We start from the raw sequence: 20,685 nt of genomic DNA on the forward strand, positions 1-20,685 counted from the left end.
AAGAAACAAAAAAGTGATCACTCTTATTTTCTATAAAATGAAAGTTTAGATTAATTTTACTTTACGCATCGTAATTAGCTGAAACATGTTCATGTTCCTTCCTTTCCCAAATTCGATTATTCGAAGAAATTCAAGAACTTCATGAGGATCGAGCTGTCATATGTGTGGTGGTTATGAAAGGATTTTAAAGTAACGTTTTCCCATGGTATGTTATTTTAAAAATACTGTAAAAGTGGTTAGAAGTGAAACTATTTCTGTCTACAGAATTACTGAATTTATCTTACTGCACAAAAAGAAAATCTTTCTTTAAAAACATTACTCATAATTAATTAATTAATTATTAGGAATAAATTATGTAAAATTAGATTACAGAGAAAATGTCATAACTTTTATTCAGTGAAGAGCAGTGATGCAGTTTGTAGTTATCAGCTTCAACAAAATTTAACAATTAACAGTAAGGAAAGTAGTATTTGATTAGAGAAGTCTCCCATCAAGTAACTGTACTTTTGTTAACGTAGAAAATAATCAAATATAAAAGTGTTGATTACTTCATGCACATCAAGGCATAAGAAAATCGTAGGAAAAGAAAGCATATGTATTTTTTGCATTAGCACTCAGAAAATGTTTTTGGAGATATGTAATTTAAACTTTCATGAAATCATGAAATTGATATATCTCATGTTGAAGTTTATAACAAAATGTTATTAAAAAACTTTTTCTAATACTTCAAATACCCATTAAAATTGTATTATAACTTAACCCTCCCCCCCTGTATGATTGCTAAAATTATGGTCTTCTTTCCTCCTGTTTGAAAATCCGTTTTATACATTAAATCTAAGATTTAAAATACATTGCCCTCTGCTTATTAAACTCGATGGCTAATTTACTGGTAAAGTCACTGGTTTATTAACTCACTGGTTAATAAACCATTATTAACTCACTGGTTTATTAACTCACTGGCTAATAAACTCAGTCGCTTGTTACGTTCAGATGCCCAGGATCCAGAACAAATGCATAGTAATCAATAGAGAGACTGCCGTATATTAAACTTATTTTTGCCGCAAGGAAAGTTTTTACTTCCGAAGATATAAACAGAAAATAAATTGTTTAAGCCTGCACTTTTATGGTTGAATATCATCCATTAGAATGATTACTTTTTCGGTTACGGTTAAAGGATTGTTAAGCCTCTGATACGGAATATTCTGTATTACCTGTATCAATTATGCATTATTCTGTAATAATTAACGATAGTAAAACTATCTTCTTTTTTTTATTGCGGGTTTCTCCACTTTACTGAAAGAAGCTGTACTAATGTGAGTGCATGTAATATCATGGCTGGCGAAACATTGGCGAGGTCAATAAAGTGCTTTTACAGTCTTATAGGGTGAGTCGTGCAGTAGATTCTCAAGGGCATTCTCTCTTTAATAATATATATTCCGTACCCACAAAACCTGCCTTTATTATGCTGAATCACACACCTCGCTCTTCAGCAGACAAATGAACAGACGCAAAAAAATAAGAGCATCATTAAAGTGCTGTTACCTTTGCTTCCATGATGGGCGTAACGTCGACGGATGGTTTTCCCGGGTAAGGCTGAGTGATGTCCAACAGAGACACCCACGATTGGGCCCACATGTTACCTAGAGGAAAGAAATAAATATATCAACAACCATTCTTTTTTCTTTCATTACAATTTATAAGAGTTCAGGGCCAAATGAGTTGTCTTGATAAATAATTGCTGAGGTTATGAAGATAAAGAAGTACATAAACAATATCTGAACTTGACAGAAAAATTCATTTGCCCCAGCGAAACATTTTGATCAAATTTTCTTAAACTCTTTTCCCTCGCAGCCCTTTTTATTAGATGTAACTTTCTCAATTAGTCTCACTTCTTGAGTCAAAACTTGTACTGAAAGTTGAATGTATATTTTCAAAAATGAAAAATAGCTTTAAAATTAAATTATATGAATATAAATAAAAAATAAAGAACCACGAAAAACACAGATATATTTTCATGTATCAATATTAGAGGAAGTACAAAGTCATCTGTAAAGATATAAACTTTAGTTTAATTTAGTTTAGTTTTAGTTGAATTATACAAAAACTAAAAATTTGCAAATGCTTCTGTGATTGTCAATAAATTGTACGCAGTTCTAAAATAGATCATGGTCTCTATTTAGAAAACTCAAGATTGGTTGGTTTTCTAATATTTCTCGTTCGCTTCAAAGAAATTTCAAATAATAATTTCTCGTTCATTTCAAAGAAAAAAGGGTTTAGTATTTTGGGGGAAATCCCTATGTAAATTATTGATTCTGTGTCTTTGCTGACATATGTGTTTGTTATTCAATCTTTTCACTCAAGAAAGTTTAAAATTTTAGATCAATCTTATGTAGAATTTAAATTTTAGGAATTATTCTAAAACTTCTTTGTACATTGCATTTTTAACTAAATCTAATTTATCTAATTTTCTCCTCTTTCAGCATTACACGAGAAATTCATTTTATTTCAGGAAACGTATATTAAGAAAAGCAGGGAAACTCTTACAACCCGTACTCTCGCACAGCCAACTGTAAATATATCTAAAAACGTGTCAAAATATGTATAATGTAATATGATGACTTAAACTAAAAGGGAGCGAAATAGCGTTTTGACTACAAGAGAGCTGAAGCAAAAGTGCTCAATTATCAGTATGGAAGATCACCAAGAAAAAGTTTTGGTTTAGGTTAGAAAGGTTTCAGTTCTCAAAATTTTAAGTTCCGAATTATATACATCATCAGCGTTACGCAAGCCATAAGATATGGAATGGTCTAGATATGGTGCAGTCCAGAAAAAAATTATTATGATTTTTAGAATAGAGAGAGGGAATTAATTTAAATTATAATTTTAATTTGCACATATTTTATATTATAATTTTGATTTATAGAGAATATAATTTTATAATTTTGATTTATATAGAATAGAGAGAGGGAATTAATTTAAATTACAATTTTGATTTAAATAATTTTGATCTTACATATATGCATAGGTGAAATTGAAATGCAAAGTTATTTAATGACTGGATTCTAGTTTCTAATGTTGTTCATAACGGGATGCTAAAATAATTAAATTTATAATAGTTAACAACGCAACATAAGCGACCAGCTGTCAACACACAGGCAACTAAAAGATGCCTTCTGATCGACAAAAACGTTAGGAAAACTTACATATCCAGTTGCGAAAGTAAGTTATAAAATCCGTTTCATGATGGTTTTCAACCGTGTGCTTTGAACAAAACATGTACATTTATTTTAAATAATAAAAAATCAGATAAAAATTATTTTTTTCCAAGTTTTTTTTTTTTTTTTTTTGCTTTTAACATTTCAACTCAATGTAGTTATAAAAGGAAATTAAAGATAACAATGTAACAACAAGACAGGAATGTTCAAATCTTCAGAATTCTTGTGCTGGATGACAGAACAAAAATGTACCAAAGTTCAAAGGATAAAATATTTCAAGGGCCGCATATGAAATTAATTAGTAACAACTTTGGTGTAAGTTGTATAACCTGTATTAGTCTTGCGTCTGACGAAATTATATTTACTTTTGAATCCAAAAGTTGAGGAAAAAAGTGTCGAGAGTCCCAAAAATTTTTTACATTTTTTAAGGTAACAGAGAAATCATAACAGAGAAGTTATTAAATATAACCTAACTATACATTTTGTGTTTGAAGCTGCACACAATTTGACGCATACTGCTTTGAATGTGTGTGAGGTCATGTAAGCCTTTATTATGTTTTTAATTCCATTATATGCTGCCAGGCAAGAGGCATAGGAATGTACTAAACAGCAGAGCTGAGTGCGATGGCTTCCAAGTGAATTAAGTGAATTTTAAATATTTAGGGAAAACTGAGAATGCGTGCGAAAGGAAAAAGATGACAAAATTTGATACACCGCTACAGTCACGATTAATCCCGATTAATGCTTAGGAGGTACGTCCCAAGCTTAATTGTGTGTGATCTGAAGAAATAAAGCAATAGATAAAATGTGGGATGCGACAGACTTTAGCTTGCGCAGCACAAAAAGCCACGGATATAGGATAAGCCATAGATATGCGACTGAAATTGCATTGCTCTGTAGCACTGCAGGCAGTATGACTGTCGGTTACGCGGTGGGACTACACTTGTACGATCAATGATGAATATCGAGAGTCTCGCCCGCTTCTACCTATACCTGTAATTGCAAAGACTGTCATTCTGAACATCTATAACTTTAAGGTATGTGACACTAAAAGTTTACCTTACTTGATGCTAATGGGCTCTTACTATTAAACATTATTTTGGAATTTCTTGCATGTCTGAATATTACAGTTTTACTGTAAAGGTTGATCCTGATTTTTGAACAGTGTACGTATCTATATGATTTAACACGCATGGTATAAATTGCGAAGAATATGTTTAAGAATTTCATCTTAAATTTCGTTCTTATTTTACATTTTTTGTGCTGTAGGGAAAGGAAAGGTTACTTGGAAAATGAATGCTTCCAAAAAGAGACGTCTTTAACAAGAAATGTCACAAATTCCTGGAAATTTCCTTTTAGGTAGTTAGATTTTACAGAAAGTTCATTCAAATACTTTTTTTTTCTTTTTTACGTTTGGATACGGTTGCAACATTTTACATTCTAGTTAAAAGTTGGCAGGTAAGTTTAACATAAACTGAGAATGCAGTAGTGAGTACAAACTGAAATATAGCGTCTATTTTCTGAAATCCTGAAATCTAGTCTCAAAGACTTCTAATAAAATGGTAATGAATATGGCACATTTTTCGCTTTTATATGATGTTTAAGAAACAGAACTTCACAGTGAATTGAGTTGTTGCTCTCATTATGAGACAAATATCGTTGTTTGCTGAAGCATGATTAGTTAGTTGCTTTTGATTTTAAAGATGTATGTTCAGTTTACCTAATAATTAAAAAAAGCACTAAAATTATCCAAACAGTTGGTATTCTAAATTTCAGTGTCGTATTCGTATTCGCAGTTTCAATTTTAGTGTCATGAGAATTTGCTCTTCCTTCAATATCTCGATTTATGTGGTGAAATTGGCTCTATTCTGTTCAGTTACGGGATATATATCTGATGGCAGCATTTACTCTTCAGGGGACATAAATAAATTGAAAACTACCAACGTGAACGGAAAATTACTGATGTCTGGTCTTGCGTATGGGGCCTAGGTCTATATAGAATAATATTCCATATATGAACTGTATATACTCATATTCTAGATATAGAATACAGCAAGATAGGACTACATTTGGAGACTGAAATTAGCCATTCAAATTATTCGTGCCTTTCTAGCTAGTGTTGATTTATCTGAGTTTCTTAAAGTTTCATCACATTTATTTGCTCAGCGCAAAAATATTTTATATTAGCAGCTGACTTAATATTTTAAACCCAGAGGCATAATAATAAATAATATTGGGATATAGGAAAATTTTCCTAGGAATCTCCGACTAATCTATATAGATGAATGATTTTTTATTAAGTGAATTAAAAATTTACGGACCTCAGAGATAAAATAACTTGAATGAAATAAAAGAAAGTTAGAAAATAATTAATTAATAATTATTAATATCCATTTTGAATTAGCATGTTTAACTACACGTTTTAATTAAGAAAGGCTAGATGTCACACGTGACAAATTCTATTCTTCCTTTAATTAAAGACAATTTTCTCAGTTTAAAATAAACATCAAAATTGAAAAAAATCAAGATTGCTATTTTGTAATAGCAAAGAGTTTTAAGTTTAAGAGTGGAAAATTAGGGGAAATAAATTTATGAAGAGATTTAATGTTCCTAGTTTAATATAGTTAATTCTAATTTCAAAAAATAATTTCTCATTTTATATGGTAATGAATTTAGAAGCGACGCTTGCGAGGGAATGTGATGCAGTGCGTGAAAATCTCACTTTTGAAGAATGTTAATTTACGGCTAGATGAGTGCCCCGAAAAGGATCGGTTTCTTAAAATGGTTTAGTGATGCTAATTTTTCGAAACAATGTATCGTAAACTTATAAATAAAAAGAAAATCTATGATTACAATGCAAACTACCCATTCCATAAAGTGAAAAAAACTTATCTTAGGGGCCGTTTTCTTACATAGACAGATATCAGTTGGAAATGAGGTATTTTTTGAACGAAAATGTATTAATGAAAATGCATTAATTTTGAATGTAAATGAATTAATTTTGAAGTGTGAATCAAAGATTTGCGTGCTTCATGAATACATATATATTCTGTGATAATTATTTCGTTTTTACATATGAAACACGAAAATTTTAAAAATTAGTTGCATTCAAAAGAACTGATTATTCGTAGATTTTCTGCATTCTAAATTTAGTTTTATTTTTAAATTTCATAGAAATTAATTGTAAATTTAATTATAAGTAATTAATGAAAATTAAACATTTAAAAAATATAACATTTAGCAATAAACAGCAAATTTACTTTAAAAATTAATTAAATATTATAATTTAGTTAAAAATAATAATTATATAATTTAATATAATTTATTATAATTTAATTAAATTTAATTAAGAGTATATGTATATATAAATATTTAATTAAGTATAATTATTATTATCTTCATTAGGTGAGCTTTATAGAGCTGAATAAAGGAAGGATGTAGACCTAACAAATATCAGTACATCCTCAATTCAGTTTATAGCCTTTTGATGCGGTTTCAACGGAAGATATGCAGTTTAAATAGTTTTAAAGTTGATAGTTTATATACAAGGACATTTTTCAGATAAAGGTGTTCTTTCATGGAGCCCTGTGGATTCATGAAACTTCTGTAGGGATGCCACGAGTCAAAATCAAAGTTAAAATGAATGTTTAGTTACCACATGACAGCAAAACTAGCATATAAAATAAATAATTAGATAATTACTTTTTTCGATTGTTACTGTTATCCAAAGCAATATGAAGTATATATGCTTTTATGTGCAAAATTACTATGAAGTAAGGATTTTTGATATAATGTCCACACAACGTAATACATTTCCACTGCTCTTTTACTCGTAATTTTTCACTTTTCTGAATTTGATAGAGCTTTTATGAATTCATTCAGTAAAATTTGAAGATCTCTGCTTAATTTATGAAGAAAAAGAATTAAGCTGACTAGAAATACAGATATTGAAACAAAAGAAAAATAATTTCACCTAATCGGAATGTAATGTATTAAGAATTATTGAAAAATTTGGAAAATTGTGCAAATGCAATAATATGTTTGAAAAGATTTTTTTAGACACAAATTTCTAATAGAAAATTTTTTCTGAGCAGTAAATATTTATTCAAGAAACTTTCTTACTTCCTAGCCTATTAAAGTAGAATATAGAATAGTCTATTTTTACGATTTATTAGGACGAATAGAGTAGTTCTAATAAACTGAATTTAAAAACTACTACTTTTATTTACATTTAAGAATTTCAAGTAGTTATAGTTTGAAACAATTTAGGGTACGTTATATGAATATGAAAAGTCTAAGGGAAGGCATATCTTCATTATAAGGGAAACTGGTTTGTATTCACGTTAAACATGAGTAAAAAACGAAAATTAACCATGCAACCAATCCTTTCACCTGGGATCGAACTTAGTATTCAGCGGCTTTAACTACTCGGCCCGGTGGGACCTTCAGTAAAAAGAATTTTTCACTTAATACTCATATCTGGAAAAATATGAAAATTTCGATGAAGACTTTTGTTCAGTTTTTCATTCAGTTGGTGGAGGAGTAACAGATTTCATCGAAAACTAGTAGTAAAAAAAATCCGCTAAAAAAGTCAGAATGGTTTACTTTATTATATTCAAAAAATAATATTATTACATTTAACAATTAAATATCACATATTTAGAACTTTCAATAAAATTATTTCATTTCTTTCCCACGCATTTAAATAAAACTTAAATGCAATTTGATTTCTCGAATTGTAACTTACAGATATTTATTGAAATCCTAATAAAATAATTTCTTTCATTATTCTATGTTCTATGTTTATTCTATGTTCTTATTAAATATTGTAATTAAATCTTAATTTCTCGTCATTTAATTTCAGAAATCACGTGACACTTAATGAAAGGGGGAAAAGAATAAAGGAAAAATTAATTAAGTTTAATGTTACAAATAAACTTAAGTAGCATATGAGCACGTTTAAATTGTACCATTGGGATACTAAAACGTGTAACAACTTACCAAAAAGGTGAGCTGGGATGGGTCCATCTTCTTTAATTTTATTTTTGCCGTACTCTTGAATGAGCTTTCTCCTGACGTATGCGTGGAGATGCTCATAAAGAGGTTTAAGTTGATTCCACAGACTTTCCAAATCCTCTTCAAAAGTCTCACTTTCGTAAGCTTCCCGCCACATGTCTCCAGTATCCGAAAATCCTGATGAATTCACAGACGTTGAGAAATTAAGTCCAAATGTTATAAAGCTTAAAGATATTATATGGTAAAATATTCAATAGTGTTTTCTAAGCTGAGGGTAAAGCCATAAACAAAGAAATACATATTACAAAAACCAAACAGTGTAAAATAATTTTAATACAGATAGCTAATCAATCTTAGAAGGACTTCAAAATATTTACGTCAAAATCTCTGCAATACAAAGCCTTCTAAATATAAGTAGTGCTAATCCTCAAACAAAATTCAAAATAGAATGGTTCAAAAACTACAATGGCATTGCAAGAAATAAAATAACAGATTCTCTTGCTAAAGATTCAGTTACTAAATCAACAAAAGTAAAATATCAAAATACCATGGCCAAAAAAGATCCTCCTGAAAGGAAAAAAAATGAGGAACTGGGAAATAAAATATGACAAGAAAAGTGGGATTAGACCCAACAAAACAGAAGTCTTCATGAAATAATCCAAAAAGTAAATAAGCTAGCAAATTTCAATAGTTTGTAAATCAACTATTATTCAACAAGGTTCGGTCCTTTCCCCACATATTTTTATGCAAGAAAAATTTCCAACCTAGAGATGTGCATTTGTGGAAAAAGGGGCAACTCTGATCGTAATCCTGATTCAAGAATAGTCAGTTGAAATTTGATAAAGGATCCCCATATTAGACATCTATTATATATCAGACATCTAATCTATTATATATTAGACATCTAATCTATTATATATTAAACCACATTAGACATCTAATATGTAAGCATTCAAAAAATAAAAACAAAGTATCAAAAAACCAAAATATACAAAGTTATTCAATACCTTCAGAACTTAGCAGATCTATGCCAAGTCACTTAAGAAGATAACAGTGTAACAAAGCAAATATTTCAAACTAACAAATATGTCGTTGCTGTCACTAACCCAACTTGTTTGATGTAATAAGAACAAGCTCATAAATTATTATTGGGGCAATGAGCAGAAAATTGTGCCTGCCGTTGGCCAGGGTCTTAAGCAGTATACAGGTGACAGTCAGACTTTATGCTCAGTTCATCCCCAGTTTTGTAGGACAGCACCCCCGGGAGAGTATCCGAGGTTCCTTCATCCTATTTCCCTACCAACAACCTCTCGAGAGAACTTTCGAGTCGCCTCATACTTTGAGTGCCTCCATGCCGCACAGATATTGTATGTTCACAAACATCCATGTCTTCTCCAGGATTCGAACCCGTGCCTCTCTAACCCCTTTGTCGTCTGGGCGGCTAAATATGTGATTAAATTATATACGAATGATTAAAACGTATGCAAAATTCGTTTCATTAAAATGACGGTTGAGGCTTGTTGCTATTTAATAACTCCAAATGTCCCGAGATGCAACAATTAATAAGATTCTTTTTCTTTTATTAGCTTGTGTTCGCCTCTCAGAGCATTATATGACGTAATCTATATTCGGTGGAATCTGTCAATTTAAGCTCGGAACTACAGTAGTTGTAATGTTGATCGCTGTAGTGTGAATGCTTATTACACATAGTTAATATATGTTTGTTTCTGGATATATGTGAAACTATTAAATTTATTACCATTCCATCTGATACAAAAATTATTTAAATTTGATATTAATTACTATATTCGCTTAGAAAAGATTTAAAAATTCCAAAATATTTTAAACTGTACTGGAATTATTATAAACATGCAAATATTCTCTTAGAGAATTTTAATCCGAAATTTAAATTAAATCCGAAATTAATTAAAATTTAATTCGAATTCAAATTATTAATATAGTTTAGTCATATGCATTTGCTGCATCTTAGCTGTAAAAATAAGCGTTAAAATTTAAAAAAACAGATTTATTACATAAGTCCAGTATAATAAACGACAGTATTTTCCTAAAATCATGATAATATGGTTTTTTTATTACATTAGGCATTATAAATTTTCTTTTCATCAGCAGAAAAGCTCCGTTCTGTTTTTCGTCAGTAGAACATTTCTACACGTAAGTACATACACAACAGTTTCGTGACACTAAGTAAATAAACCTTTCCTTGCCACACTGAAACTGTTATATCTTGAAACACAAAAATGCTATCAATAGTGTCAGGAAACAGGGTAGACTAGATGAAAAATAGCAGTTTTTTAGTTATCAGCGAAATACAAGATAGCGATTTCTGTATAAAAATACAATTCCTCCAAAACGGAATTGTGTTTTAGCGACCATGGATTCGATCGAATTAGTTCATTCAGATAAAACAAGCGACAGCTGCCTAAATTCCATCAAAATTTGCTGAAGCTTGTTCGGAGGCTAGAACCCAAGGGTCTCATACTAATTTTTCCATACACTAGCCTTATTGCAGAACTTTCGGCTCTACAGATTTCGAGTACCCATATGAAACATTTGGAAAATTTATGGAGGGGTATGAATTCAAAATTCAGCCACACAGGGAGAAAAAAAACATACGTATTATGTCATAATTGGTTAAAGATTCGAAAAATATTACATTCACTTCTAGAAAATGTTACAGGGATTCTAGAGAAAAGTAGAAATTTAATAGTCTTACAGAAGATCACGCTTTGGTACCATTTAGGATTTTTGAAGTTGGAAATACAAGACACTCTATCAATATTTATGATATTTGGTATAACTTTTTCTAACTTAGGTTCTGAAAACTATGCGACTTATTTCAACTGTCGTAGGCACCACCTCTGCAGCAAAATTTTAAATGCATGAATTCGAGAAGGGGGGGGGAAACTTAAATATGATAATGTGACTTTTATTCATTTGTTTAGATTTAACGTAAGACTTCTAACACCACTTATCCTAAAAACTCATGTTATTTTTTTCAGCTTAGCTTACCAGATATATTAGAAGCGAAATGGATTTTACATCATATCTAATTGTTTTTTCAGTTGAAGTTCACGATTTGAACATAAAGGAATGTAACAAAGGAAACTCTAAATTTCCCTTTTCAAAGTATAATTATGCTGCAAGAACCAACACAGCAGAAGAAAGGTATGTACCATGAACCATTAACAGGAGAAATATGGAAACCGCAAAGGATGAAACTTCATGGAAGCAAGCGTAGGGAAAGCTATAATTTGTCTGAAAAAACAGTAATAATAATAAAGGTGCAAGCATTCTGAAGTACATAACGGCTTAAAATAAGTAGGTGCGGAACGTCACTCTGAAATTTTGAACCGCGCCTCAGCACATATTTTGTGCTTGAGAATAGTATTCTTCTCCGTGGCATAAAAACCTGCCAGTTGATGTCTGCGTGTAAAAGTGTGAGCATAAAAAAATATATAATTTTTATCCTTCTAATAGCACATACATTTGATGGGTTGGGCTAAATTACTAACAACGTGAAGGCATTTGAAGAAGTATCTGATTAGAGAAGGTGCTTAATGGAAGATTTTTCTAAGAAGTCCTATGTTTTAAGAAAATTCCTCGTAAATATGAACACACCGGAAAAACAACATGCATATTAAAACTAACTCCATTAACTCAAAGCAAGTACACCCATCTAACAGATTTATAAACCTGTTAGGTAGCTACCTCGTCAAAATAGCCAACGAATAAACAGCCCAAAACTAAATGGCCCCCAGATATATTAACTTTCTTTTACACTTTTTATAGTACTGAGTATATGACCGCCATTTTTTGCAAATATGTAGTCATTTTTAAACTTAAAAACAGTATTGTATCCGTGCAGGCAGTACAAGTAAAATAATAAGCTTATCGATATAAGGTCTGAAACGAAGATCATAAATCCCGATTCTAATCTTAATCACAGATGGTATTACGAAAAACGCACCGTAATAAGATAAAATACAGGGTTAGCCTCAGAGAAACAGCTACTTTTGGAGTTTTAAAGAAACATTGATTTTAACAACATGGCTAAATTACTCTCACAGTCAGAAAAACATGTTCTGAAATTTATCTGGCTAAGTTACGAATATTCTATGCGGGACCGTTTTGTAACAAACAAGTAGAGGTCGTTCCGAACAAATTTCATCAAGTTCATGGTAAGGGTCGCAGCAGCTACTGTGGTGTACAAGATCGTCTAGGCTTGTAGAAAGAGGAGTAAAATGTCGATTCGGTACTTACATATTACCACATTAGTAAAAATAGCCAAAACTTTAGAATACATAAAATTCTGGTAACCACGCGCATATCAATTATTCAAGCAACCATGCGCGTGACAAATATTCGGTTTCCAAAGTCATCATTTTCGTATGTGTCCCTTTTTGTTGTATTCCAAGTTTCAAAGGCTTAATAGAAAAATTACGATTATTTTTCACCTTAAACTCGATTTTAAAATTTGTGCTTGTAAGACTTCCCTATAACAGAAAATACTGCTATATATATAAGATATTCCTATAATTCTTTCTCAAAGCGATCGCTACGAAATTTCCACCACAAGAAAAGCCAAAATCAGACGTGGACACTACATGACTTCCTTGAGCCTATTAAATTATACACATTTTTGCTGCATTTCATTTCAATTTATTTTCTCGAATTTCATTAGATATATATATCTCATTTAATTAATTCAGTTCTCACTTCGCAGTAAGGCAGAAATACATAAAAACTCAAAACATCTTCATTAAAAATTGTAAAATACAGAAAATTGTAAAACACCGTATACAGTTAAAAACAGTTAAAAAAACAGTTTTTACAATTAGAGTTTCTACGCAAAAAACAAGCAATTCGGCCAGCGGGCAAGGCACATTTTTTCAGTGCACAAAACTGAAAGCTTTCTTTTGATCCCACTCGGCAAAAAGACACTAAAGCTGGTGCAGAAACTGACTTAATTCGGTATTCTAAGAGTTTCAAATGTAAAGGAAGGTGGCTTCTTTAGGCTTAGTAGCCCTTAAACAACTTTTAAATTGATGATAATTCTACAACTCTTGCATTGCAGATTAGTTAAAGGCATAAAAGCTTTAGCCGGCATATAAGAACAACATAATTTAAGCAAAAAATGCACAATTTACCAACATATAAGAATAACAAAATTGAGTTGACGAAGTGGGTATATATATATATATATATATATATGCACTCTGTTACTCATATATATATATGCGGCCGATTGCAATCAAAAAGAGAGGTGTACAATTACATGTAATAATAGTCCCATATACAAAATTTCAATATTTTGAGATCACTCGTTTTGAGTTATGCGAGATTCAAAAACACGTCTGTACGTACATATGTATGTACAGACGCCACGAGAAAATTTTCTCTTCTGAATTCATTTTACAATCCGTTTTAGGAAAAAGAGTCCTTCATTCTGTCTACACGTACAAATATCACGAAAAACATCGAAACATCGTTCAAATGGTTTCGAGACAGGTCAAAATGGATATTTTCGTTGAAATATGATACCCGAAATATTTCGCGAATACAACAGTACTTTCTTTACTTAGTACAAGGAAGTAAAAATGTGTTATTAACTTGGTTAGCTCTTTGTCTCTTTTAATAAATATATAGTTAAAACGTAAGCTATGCATGTATTTAATATATAATTTTGACAATAAAAGTTACTTCTCTTTTTCTTCCGTAAAATTTTCAAACTGCTCCAAGATGGTTGCGATAATATGTAAGTCTCCTCGATTCTTGATATAACCATGTCAGAAGTAGTCACAAGGTGTTAAATCCAGTCTCCTTCGTGGCTAGCTCGCCACAGCCATGTTAGGTCTGTTGAAGGCCAGTCAAATGCCGAGGCAGATTTTTAACTGAGACTTAATTCCATATTCTAAAATGAAGCTATGTAACAGCAAAATTTTTGTTTTTGCATTTTGAAGCACATAAAATGCTTTTTCTACTTAATTAGCGTCCATATTGCTGGACTCACGTCAAGAAAGGTCATACGATGATGATGTCACGAAAATAAATAAAACGAGAATGTCTGAAACTTGAAAATACTTTCTATAAAACGTTTTGAAATGTTTCTAGATAAAAATAAATGCTTTTTCATTTACAAGCATTTAATACTGCTACTTCTTTTAGGCTAACCCTGAATTGTGGAAGCTAAAGTGTTAGTGAAAATTTCTATTTTCTAAATTGTTGTAACTAATACCATTACCACTATGTTGATAATGATAGATTTGCACTTTAAGTGCATTTCATCGCTTTCTAAATATTATTACAATATTTCAATTTTTATAATTATATTGAAAGGAATATACAGCATGAATAGACCAAAATGTTAAAAGATATATGCTGTATGAGAAATATTTTCTTCAAAAACATTTCTTACCATTTAATCTTGCTGCTTCATTGCTGAGGTTGACGAATCTGAGGAACTTTTCTCGAATAGGTTTTCCAGCTGCATCTCTCCAGGCTTTCCAGACATGAGTTAGTTCATCATAGTCTCGAGATTTCGTAAGAATTCGCGTGAGGTCTAATGTTATATGAAATAAAACATTAAAATAGCTTACATTTTCTTAATATATTAGTAATAGTCAGCGTTTATAATTTTATCTTATTGTCAATGCAAATAAAGAAATTTTAACAAATCTAAGAAAAGGATGAAACTTTAAAATTGAGCAAACTTTGATCGTAAAATTAGCTCTGGTTGGCTATTCCAAGAAGGTGGTCTATGCTTCGGTTTAGCCTCTTATTAAACAAACTTTCCCTCCCCCAATAATATGCCCTCATTACTTTCTTTTGTTAAAGAATAAAAAACAGATTATAAACAAAAATACAGACAATTTTGCTGTTTGCATACTTTTGCAGTTCCTGTCGCAAAGATATTTTAAAAGAATCTGAAGTCGTTTTAAAAAAGTCAGGATTAAAACGCGCACTTCCAGATATACGTTTATGCAGTGGCAAAATGGATATCTATACCGGATAATTTATACCTGAATGCAAGAAGAATAAGATGAAGAAAGAAATTACATTAACATAAGTAAGTTTCAATTCTTTCAGTTTTAAATAAATGAGAGATTATATTTTTCGGCAAATTCAAAGAATGCCTAAGGTTGCTAAGAGTTCCTTTTGAAAATATGCTTATTATATTAAGAGTTTTTTAGCAGCTCTCATTCGAATAAAGCTTATTATGTTAAAAATCAACTGTCTCTATAAAGCTGTTAGTTTTACAAATATTTAAATACATCGGTTATTAGCAAAAACAAAACAAGAAAAAAGCAGTCTCGTTTTAAACCTGCTCATGCCGAATTTCTTCTTCTTTCAGCAAATCGCATTGAAAAAATTTACCATCTTACCTCAGTCCAGTTAGAATAAATTATTTTGAATGGATGATTTTTAATTTGAGATATACTTAGAGTATTTAATTTTCAGTTTTAACATGAAACTAAACCCATACCAGGTTCCAAAGTGAGGTTGCATTCAGCGTCCTTTGGCTTTTGCCCTTTTTTCAGTGCAGGTAAAGTGTATGGACATACTTTGGCTGTGCTGTAAGTATTCTTCATTTCCGCTTTCAATCTATTAAACTGAAAGAAAGATTATTATTTTATTACGACTGAGATTACTGGTACAAGACATACAATTTCTTTTATGGAAAAGCATTTTTTCTAAACAGATAAAAGAGATTTTGACAGTGGTTAGTTTAAAAGCACCGAACAGCTTTCTAAATAACAGTCATTAACAGCGACAATTCGATAAAATTATAACTGTAGATAACAAATAAAGAACTTCTATAAAAATGCTTTCACAGACAATTATTGTACAGAGCATAAGCCTGGAATCACAGGATTGATCCTTTTGTATTGTTTGACAATGCATTGTAAAGATATATATCGACTGGTAATGATTAAATTCCGTGCACGTTTACTATATATTGTTACAAATATTCTGTACACAATACATTTTATGTTATATGTTTCAATAATGCATTGTTAAAGACCATAAGATGATAAGTCCTGTTATTCAAGACTTATGAGTAATCTTGTAAAAGTGAAGTTGCTTAAATTAGCTAAAAAGACAATTTTTATTAGGTGCTGAAAACCAATTTTTTCGGTAGTTGAAGTACGTAACATCTCGTTTTGCAAGATTTTTCTCCATTCTTACCATGTGCCATCATGGTATAACTGGAAAGCACATCTGGCTAGTAATCGGGAGGTCCAGAGCTCGAATCTCAGCAAAGGCACTACAAATTTGTGTCGTCTTTGCTTCGACAAACCTAATGATCCTACAATTTTAGAAATATATTTCTTTAACACGCTAATTGTGAAAATTGTTAGAAAAGCTATCAATCATATATATTTGAAAGTGTACACCAATTAACATTATTATTAAGTATATCTTTCTGCTATAAATTATTCAGCTAGGTATACTTCTAAAAATAAGTTTTAAAAAAGACGTACTTTGCTTTCAAACCATTCACTTTTTAAGCAATGTACTATTTTAATTTGAAAGGTAAATTAAATATGTTATGCCACTTGGAATTGCAGCATTTAACAGAACTGTCAGTTTTCTAGATAGTGTATACGAAGTAAGGCAATGCAACGAGAAGTGAAAAATGGAAATGCTAAGCTACAGAATGTATTCAGAAATAAGTTAAAAAAATCTTTAGCTACATCCATGTAAAAATGAAAAACTACAAAACATTAAATATTTAATTATTCCCATTCTCTGCTGCATTTAATTGCAGTTCATAGCCAAAAGGAAGTATTCAGGCTTTCCCATACAGCATACGTAGCAAAGATTGATCAGGAAATACATTTAAATGAAAGAGCGAAAAATGCATTTTTTTTTGGCATGGTGCCGATTACATGCTTTATTTACAACACACATCTATTTTTATAAATATCACACAAGTAAAAAATGTTCCTCTTTTTTATGTTTTCGAAATGTGAAATACTAAAATTTTCAACATTGGTAAAATATTGTAATGTAAAGGATGCGAATTTTTTTAAAAGTATTTTCATTTTTATGAGTCCCATTATTTATAATGCCATACAACTAATTGATAAGAATGCATATCATTGCCAATGAACTATTTGTCGATGCGATTTTTTTAAAATTTATCGTACGAATATTCGAAGTTCATGCTTTCAAACCTCGAAGTAAAAGCGACATGCTTTTATTTTGATATCTGAATAACAGTCACAGGCAATCACCGTGTTCTACTCGGCTGAAACAAAAGAAAAACTGTTTTTATGGATTACTTTACAGTTCTTTTCGAAACTGTAGGTTAAATGTAGGAAAAATGTGCACTTTGGCAGTTGCTTTTCTTACCTCATTTAATTTGTCTTCCGGTAGCGCAGCTGTGCCGAGCACAGATAGGCTCTTGAACCATCTTCTCAAAAGGGTATCATTGAATGATTTCCAGGCAAATGATGTTGCGTTTTTCCATGCCTCTTTGTGGAACAAAGAATATTCTAAAGTTTGCGCCAACTAAAAAAAAGAAGTTCAAATTATTCAAGGGTTAAAACAAATAAAAACATTAAAATACAAGATAAGTTTTACGTTATGTATGTCACCAATAAAAATATAAAATGCACGTCTAGGAGAGCATAAAGACAAAGAAGCTAGTCTTAAGGCACTCTATCTGTATGATAGAACGATATTTAAATGAACTAAGTTGAATTTAAAAAAAATGAACTAAAAGCTGTAGTAAATTTAGTAGAAATAATACAAAATAACAACAAATTTTTTTAAAACTTTCTAGATTAGCTAGAACGTAATCTATGAAATCACGAGGAAAAAAGTAAAAAGTAAAACAAGAATTCATCAAAGTATAAAATAATAAAAAGAATTAATCAAAGTATAAAATAATAAAAAGAATTAAAAAATTCAATGTATTATTGATTACATACTATCTTTTCAGAGGTTGATGATTAAATGTTTTCAAACATGGCTAGCCTGTTATATTCTCCATTAGTACCAACCCCCTGAAGAGATGTTAAGAAATATGCAACACATTGATTTCTTTAATTATTTTTATTACTCTGTTCTTTTATATTTTGATATACGGAGTTCTTGTGTAGCTTTTTTCTTTTCCGTTATATTCTGATAATGCGGGAAGTTTGTAAAAGAAACTTTGCTATTTCATGTCTAGATGTATTTATTAACTACATCAAATTAATTTAGTCTTAATTTTAGTAATATTAATTTAAGTTTTAATTCACTGTCTTATAGTTTCTATCTTTCCTCATAAAATCTATTAAGAAAGTTATATATACATAGTATCTAATAGTACACATGTGTTTAAGTAGTTTCGTTGTAAAAAAGTATCATTCTTAATTGTTTCTTTTATTTTCATTAGTAGTTTAAAAGAGTGTAAGTTTTTAACAACGCATAAAAACAACGGAGAATGTTTCCTAAATTTCATTTGAGAATGTAATTAAAATATTTCTTTTGTATTTCGGTTTCATTCGAAGTTAATGGCAGATGAGCAAATGCTGTTAAAATACAGACTTATCAATGCTACTAGTGTCATATGATTTGATAAATTACCTCATATTCTTTTTGAAGCTACGTTACTTCGAAAATTACATAGTTTGTTTTATCTAACAAACTAATTTCAGTTTACCTCTTGTGAATCGCTTCAATAATTAAATTATCTTACACTTATCTGTTGTTATTGTTTCTGATCTGTGTAATCTGAGAGAACTTTGATTACATTCATGAATTGATTCATCATGGCGAAAAGCTAATAAGCGGCTCTCTTTGACCAAGACCAATCTTATAGGTGATAGCTCGACTTTTAACCAGTCCCGTCCCAGTTTTAATGAAGAATACCCCAGAGTACGTGTCCTACTCCCTTTATCAACCATCAGCCTCTCGACAGACTTTCTGCGTGACAGTGATTTTAATTGCCTCCATATCGCGTATACATTTACAGATACTATACATGTAAACAATCTCTGCCTTTTTCAGGATTCGAATCTAGGCCTAAAGATAAAACAATGGTTAATAAAATCAGGGCTTCACACTCAAATTTTTCAAATGAATCTTTTATTACGTTTAGAAATTTTTCGTTTACTAGGTTTTAATAGCTAAGAAAGTATTCAAAACAGTGTTCCTTAGACTGATTTTATAAAGGTATTTTTTATAAGTCTATTCATGATAAACACTTCTGCATTAGTTAGCTAACATATTCATGAAATAATCTTATTTAATATGAAGCATTCATGTCAGAAAAAATAGCAGTCATTTATAAAAAAATTTAATGTAGTATATCCTTCACAAGTTTCCGATATGTGGAATTAAATTTGGGACTTCCTTTAGTTTATTTTAAATAACAGCTAAAATATAAAATGACCTACTTAACACTAAAAGAATACGTAAATCTCATCAACAAAATTGGATTGTTTGTCACTGAATTGCATCGATATACGTTTAGCTCAAATAATGCAAAAATAATAGGTTAAATGAAAATGTTACAAATTGGCTTGACCTTGATTTATGCATCGAACCTGATAACCCATACAAGTTAACGTATAATGTTCCATTGTAATTAACTGACCCTTGCGAAATGAATATGTGTGGATCAAAATAACAGTGAAAAGAAAAGGCTTCATGAAACTTTTCCTGACAGGCATATTTACGAGTTGTCTCTTTTTTTTTTTTTTTTTTTTTTTGATCGCTACTTTTATAAATCTTGAAGTTAATATTTGGCAACTTTCTACCCATTCGATTTCGTTGCAAATTTCCAGACCTATGTATTTGTGATGAAGATACACTAATCTACGACAATATTCAAAGATTTACTAGGGAATTGTTTTTATTTAGCATTGAAAGTTTGTCCTGTATTCCAGTTTTAGAGTCTAATTAATGATGACAAGAATTTCATCTTTACACCATCGGATACACTAAATAATATTCTTCGAAAATGAATGTTTTCGAAATTTCCAACTTATATGATGTTTTTTTTTCAAAAATCATTTGAATTCTTAGTTACTAAGTAGTTGGTTACAACGATGGATTTTTTTAAGTAAAAAATTTAATCCTTCAATGTGAATAGCCCCATGATTTTAAGTGATAAATAAAATCAGATTTCTAAACCAAACAGAAATTTATGGGAATTAAATGTAAATTTAACACCACAGAATAGGTCGTAAGACTTTAGGAAAATATGATTCACTTAACTGTTGTGTTGATTAGAAGGAAAGAATTTCTACAATTAGAGGCAGTGGTTTTCTTGCGTTTCGATCCCCCCATTCTATAAAATGACAAATGAAATATTCAAAAACCTTTTAAAGTTTGTAGAGTCATTAGTTTTTTTATAATTTTTTTTTAAAGCAAGAAACCTGAAAAATGAGCAATGCTATCACCTAGACTCGAACCTAGACTTCTAGAATACGCGCCG

General features: G+C 30.4%; 1 protein-coding gene across 1 annotated transcript in view; it reads right to left on the minus strand.

Annotated features, from left to right (window-relative positions):
- Positions 1-20,685, minus strand: part of LOC118195242 (uncharacterized) — a 97,121-nt gene that overhangs the window by 25,280 nt on the left and 51,156 nt on the right. The window contains exons 2-6 of the mRNA XM_035366499.2: positions 17,610-17,768; positions 15,736-15,862; positions 14,668-14,811; positions 8,217-8,408; positions 1,543-1,640 (exon numbers count right to left, since the gene is read on the minus strand). Of these exons, the coding sequence (XP_035222390.1) occupies positions 1,543-1,640; positions 8,217-8,408; positions 14,668-14,811; positions 15,736-15,862; positions 17,610-17,768 (720 nt within the window). The remainder of the gene's footprint in view (positions 1-1,542; positions 1,641-8,216; positions 8,409-14,667; positions 14,812-15,735; positions 15,863-17,609; positions 17,769-20,685) is intronic.

The sequence above is a fragment of the Stegodyphus dumicola genome, chromosome 6 (assembly GCF_044657685.1).
Source record: "Stegodyphus dumicola isolate Sdum_Otavi_A_Nest chromosome 6, ASM4465768v1".
Classification (NCBI taxonomy): Eukaryota; Metazoa; Arthropoda; class Arachnida; order Araneae; family Eresidae; genus Stegodyphus; species Stegodyphus dumicola.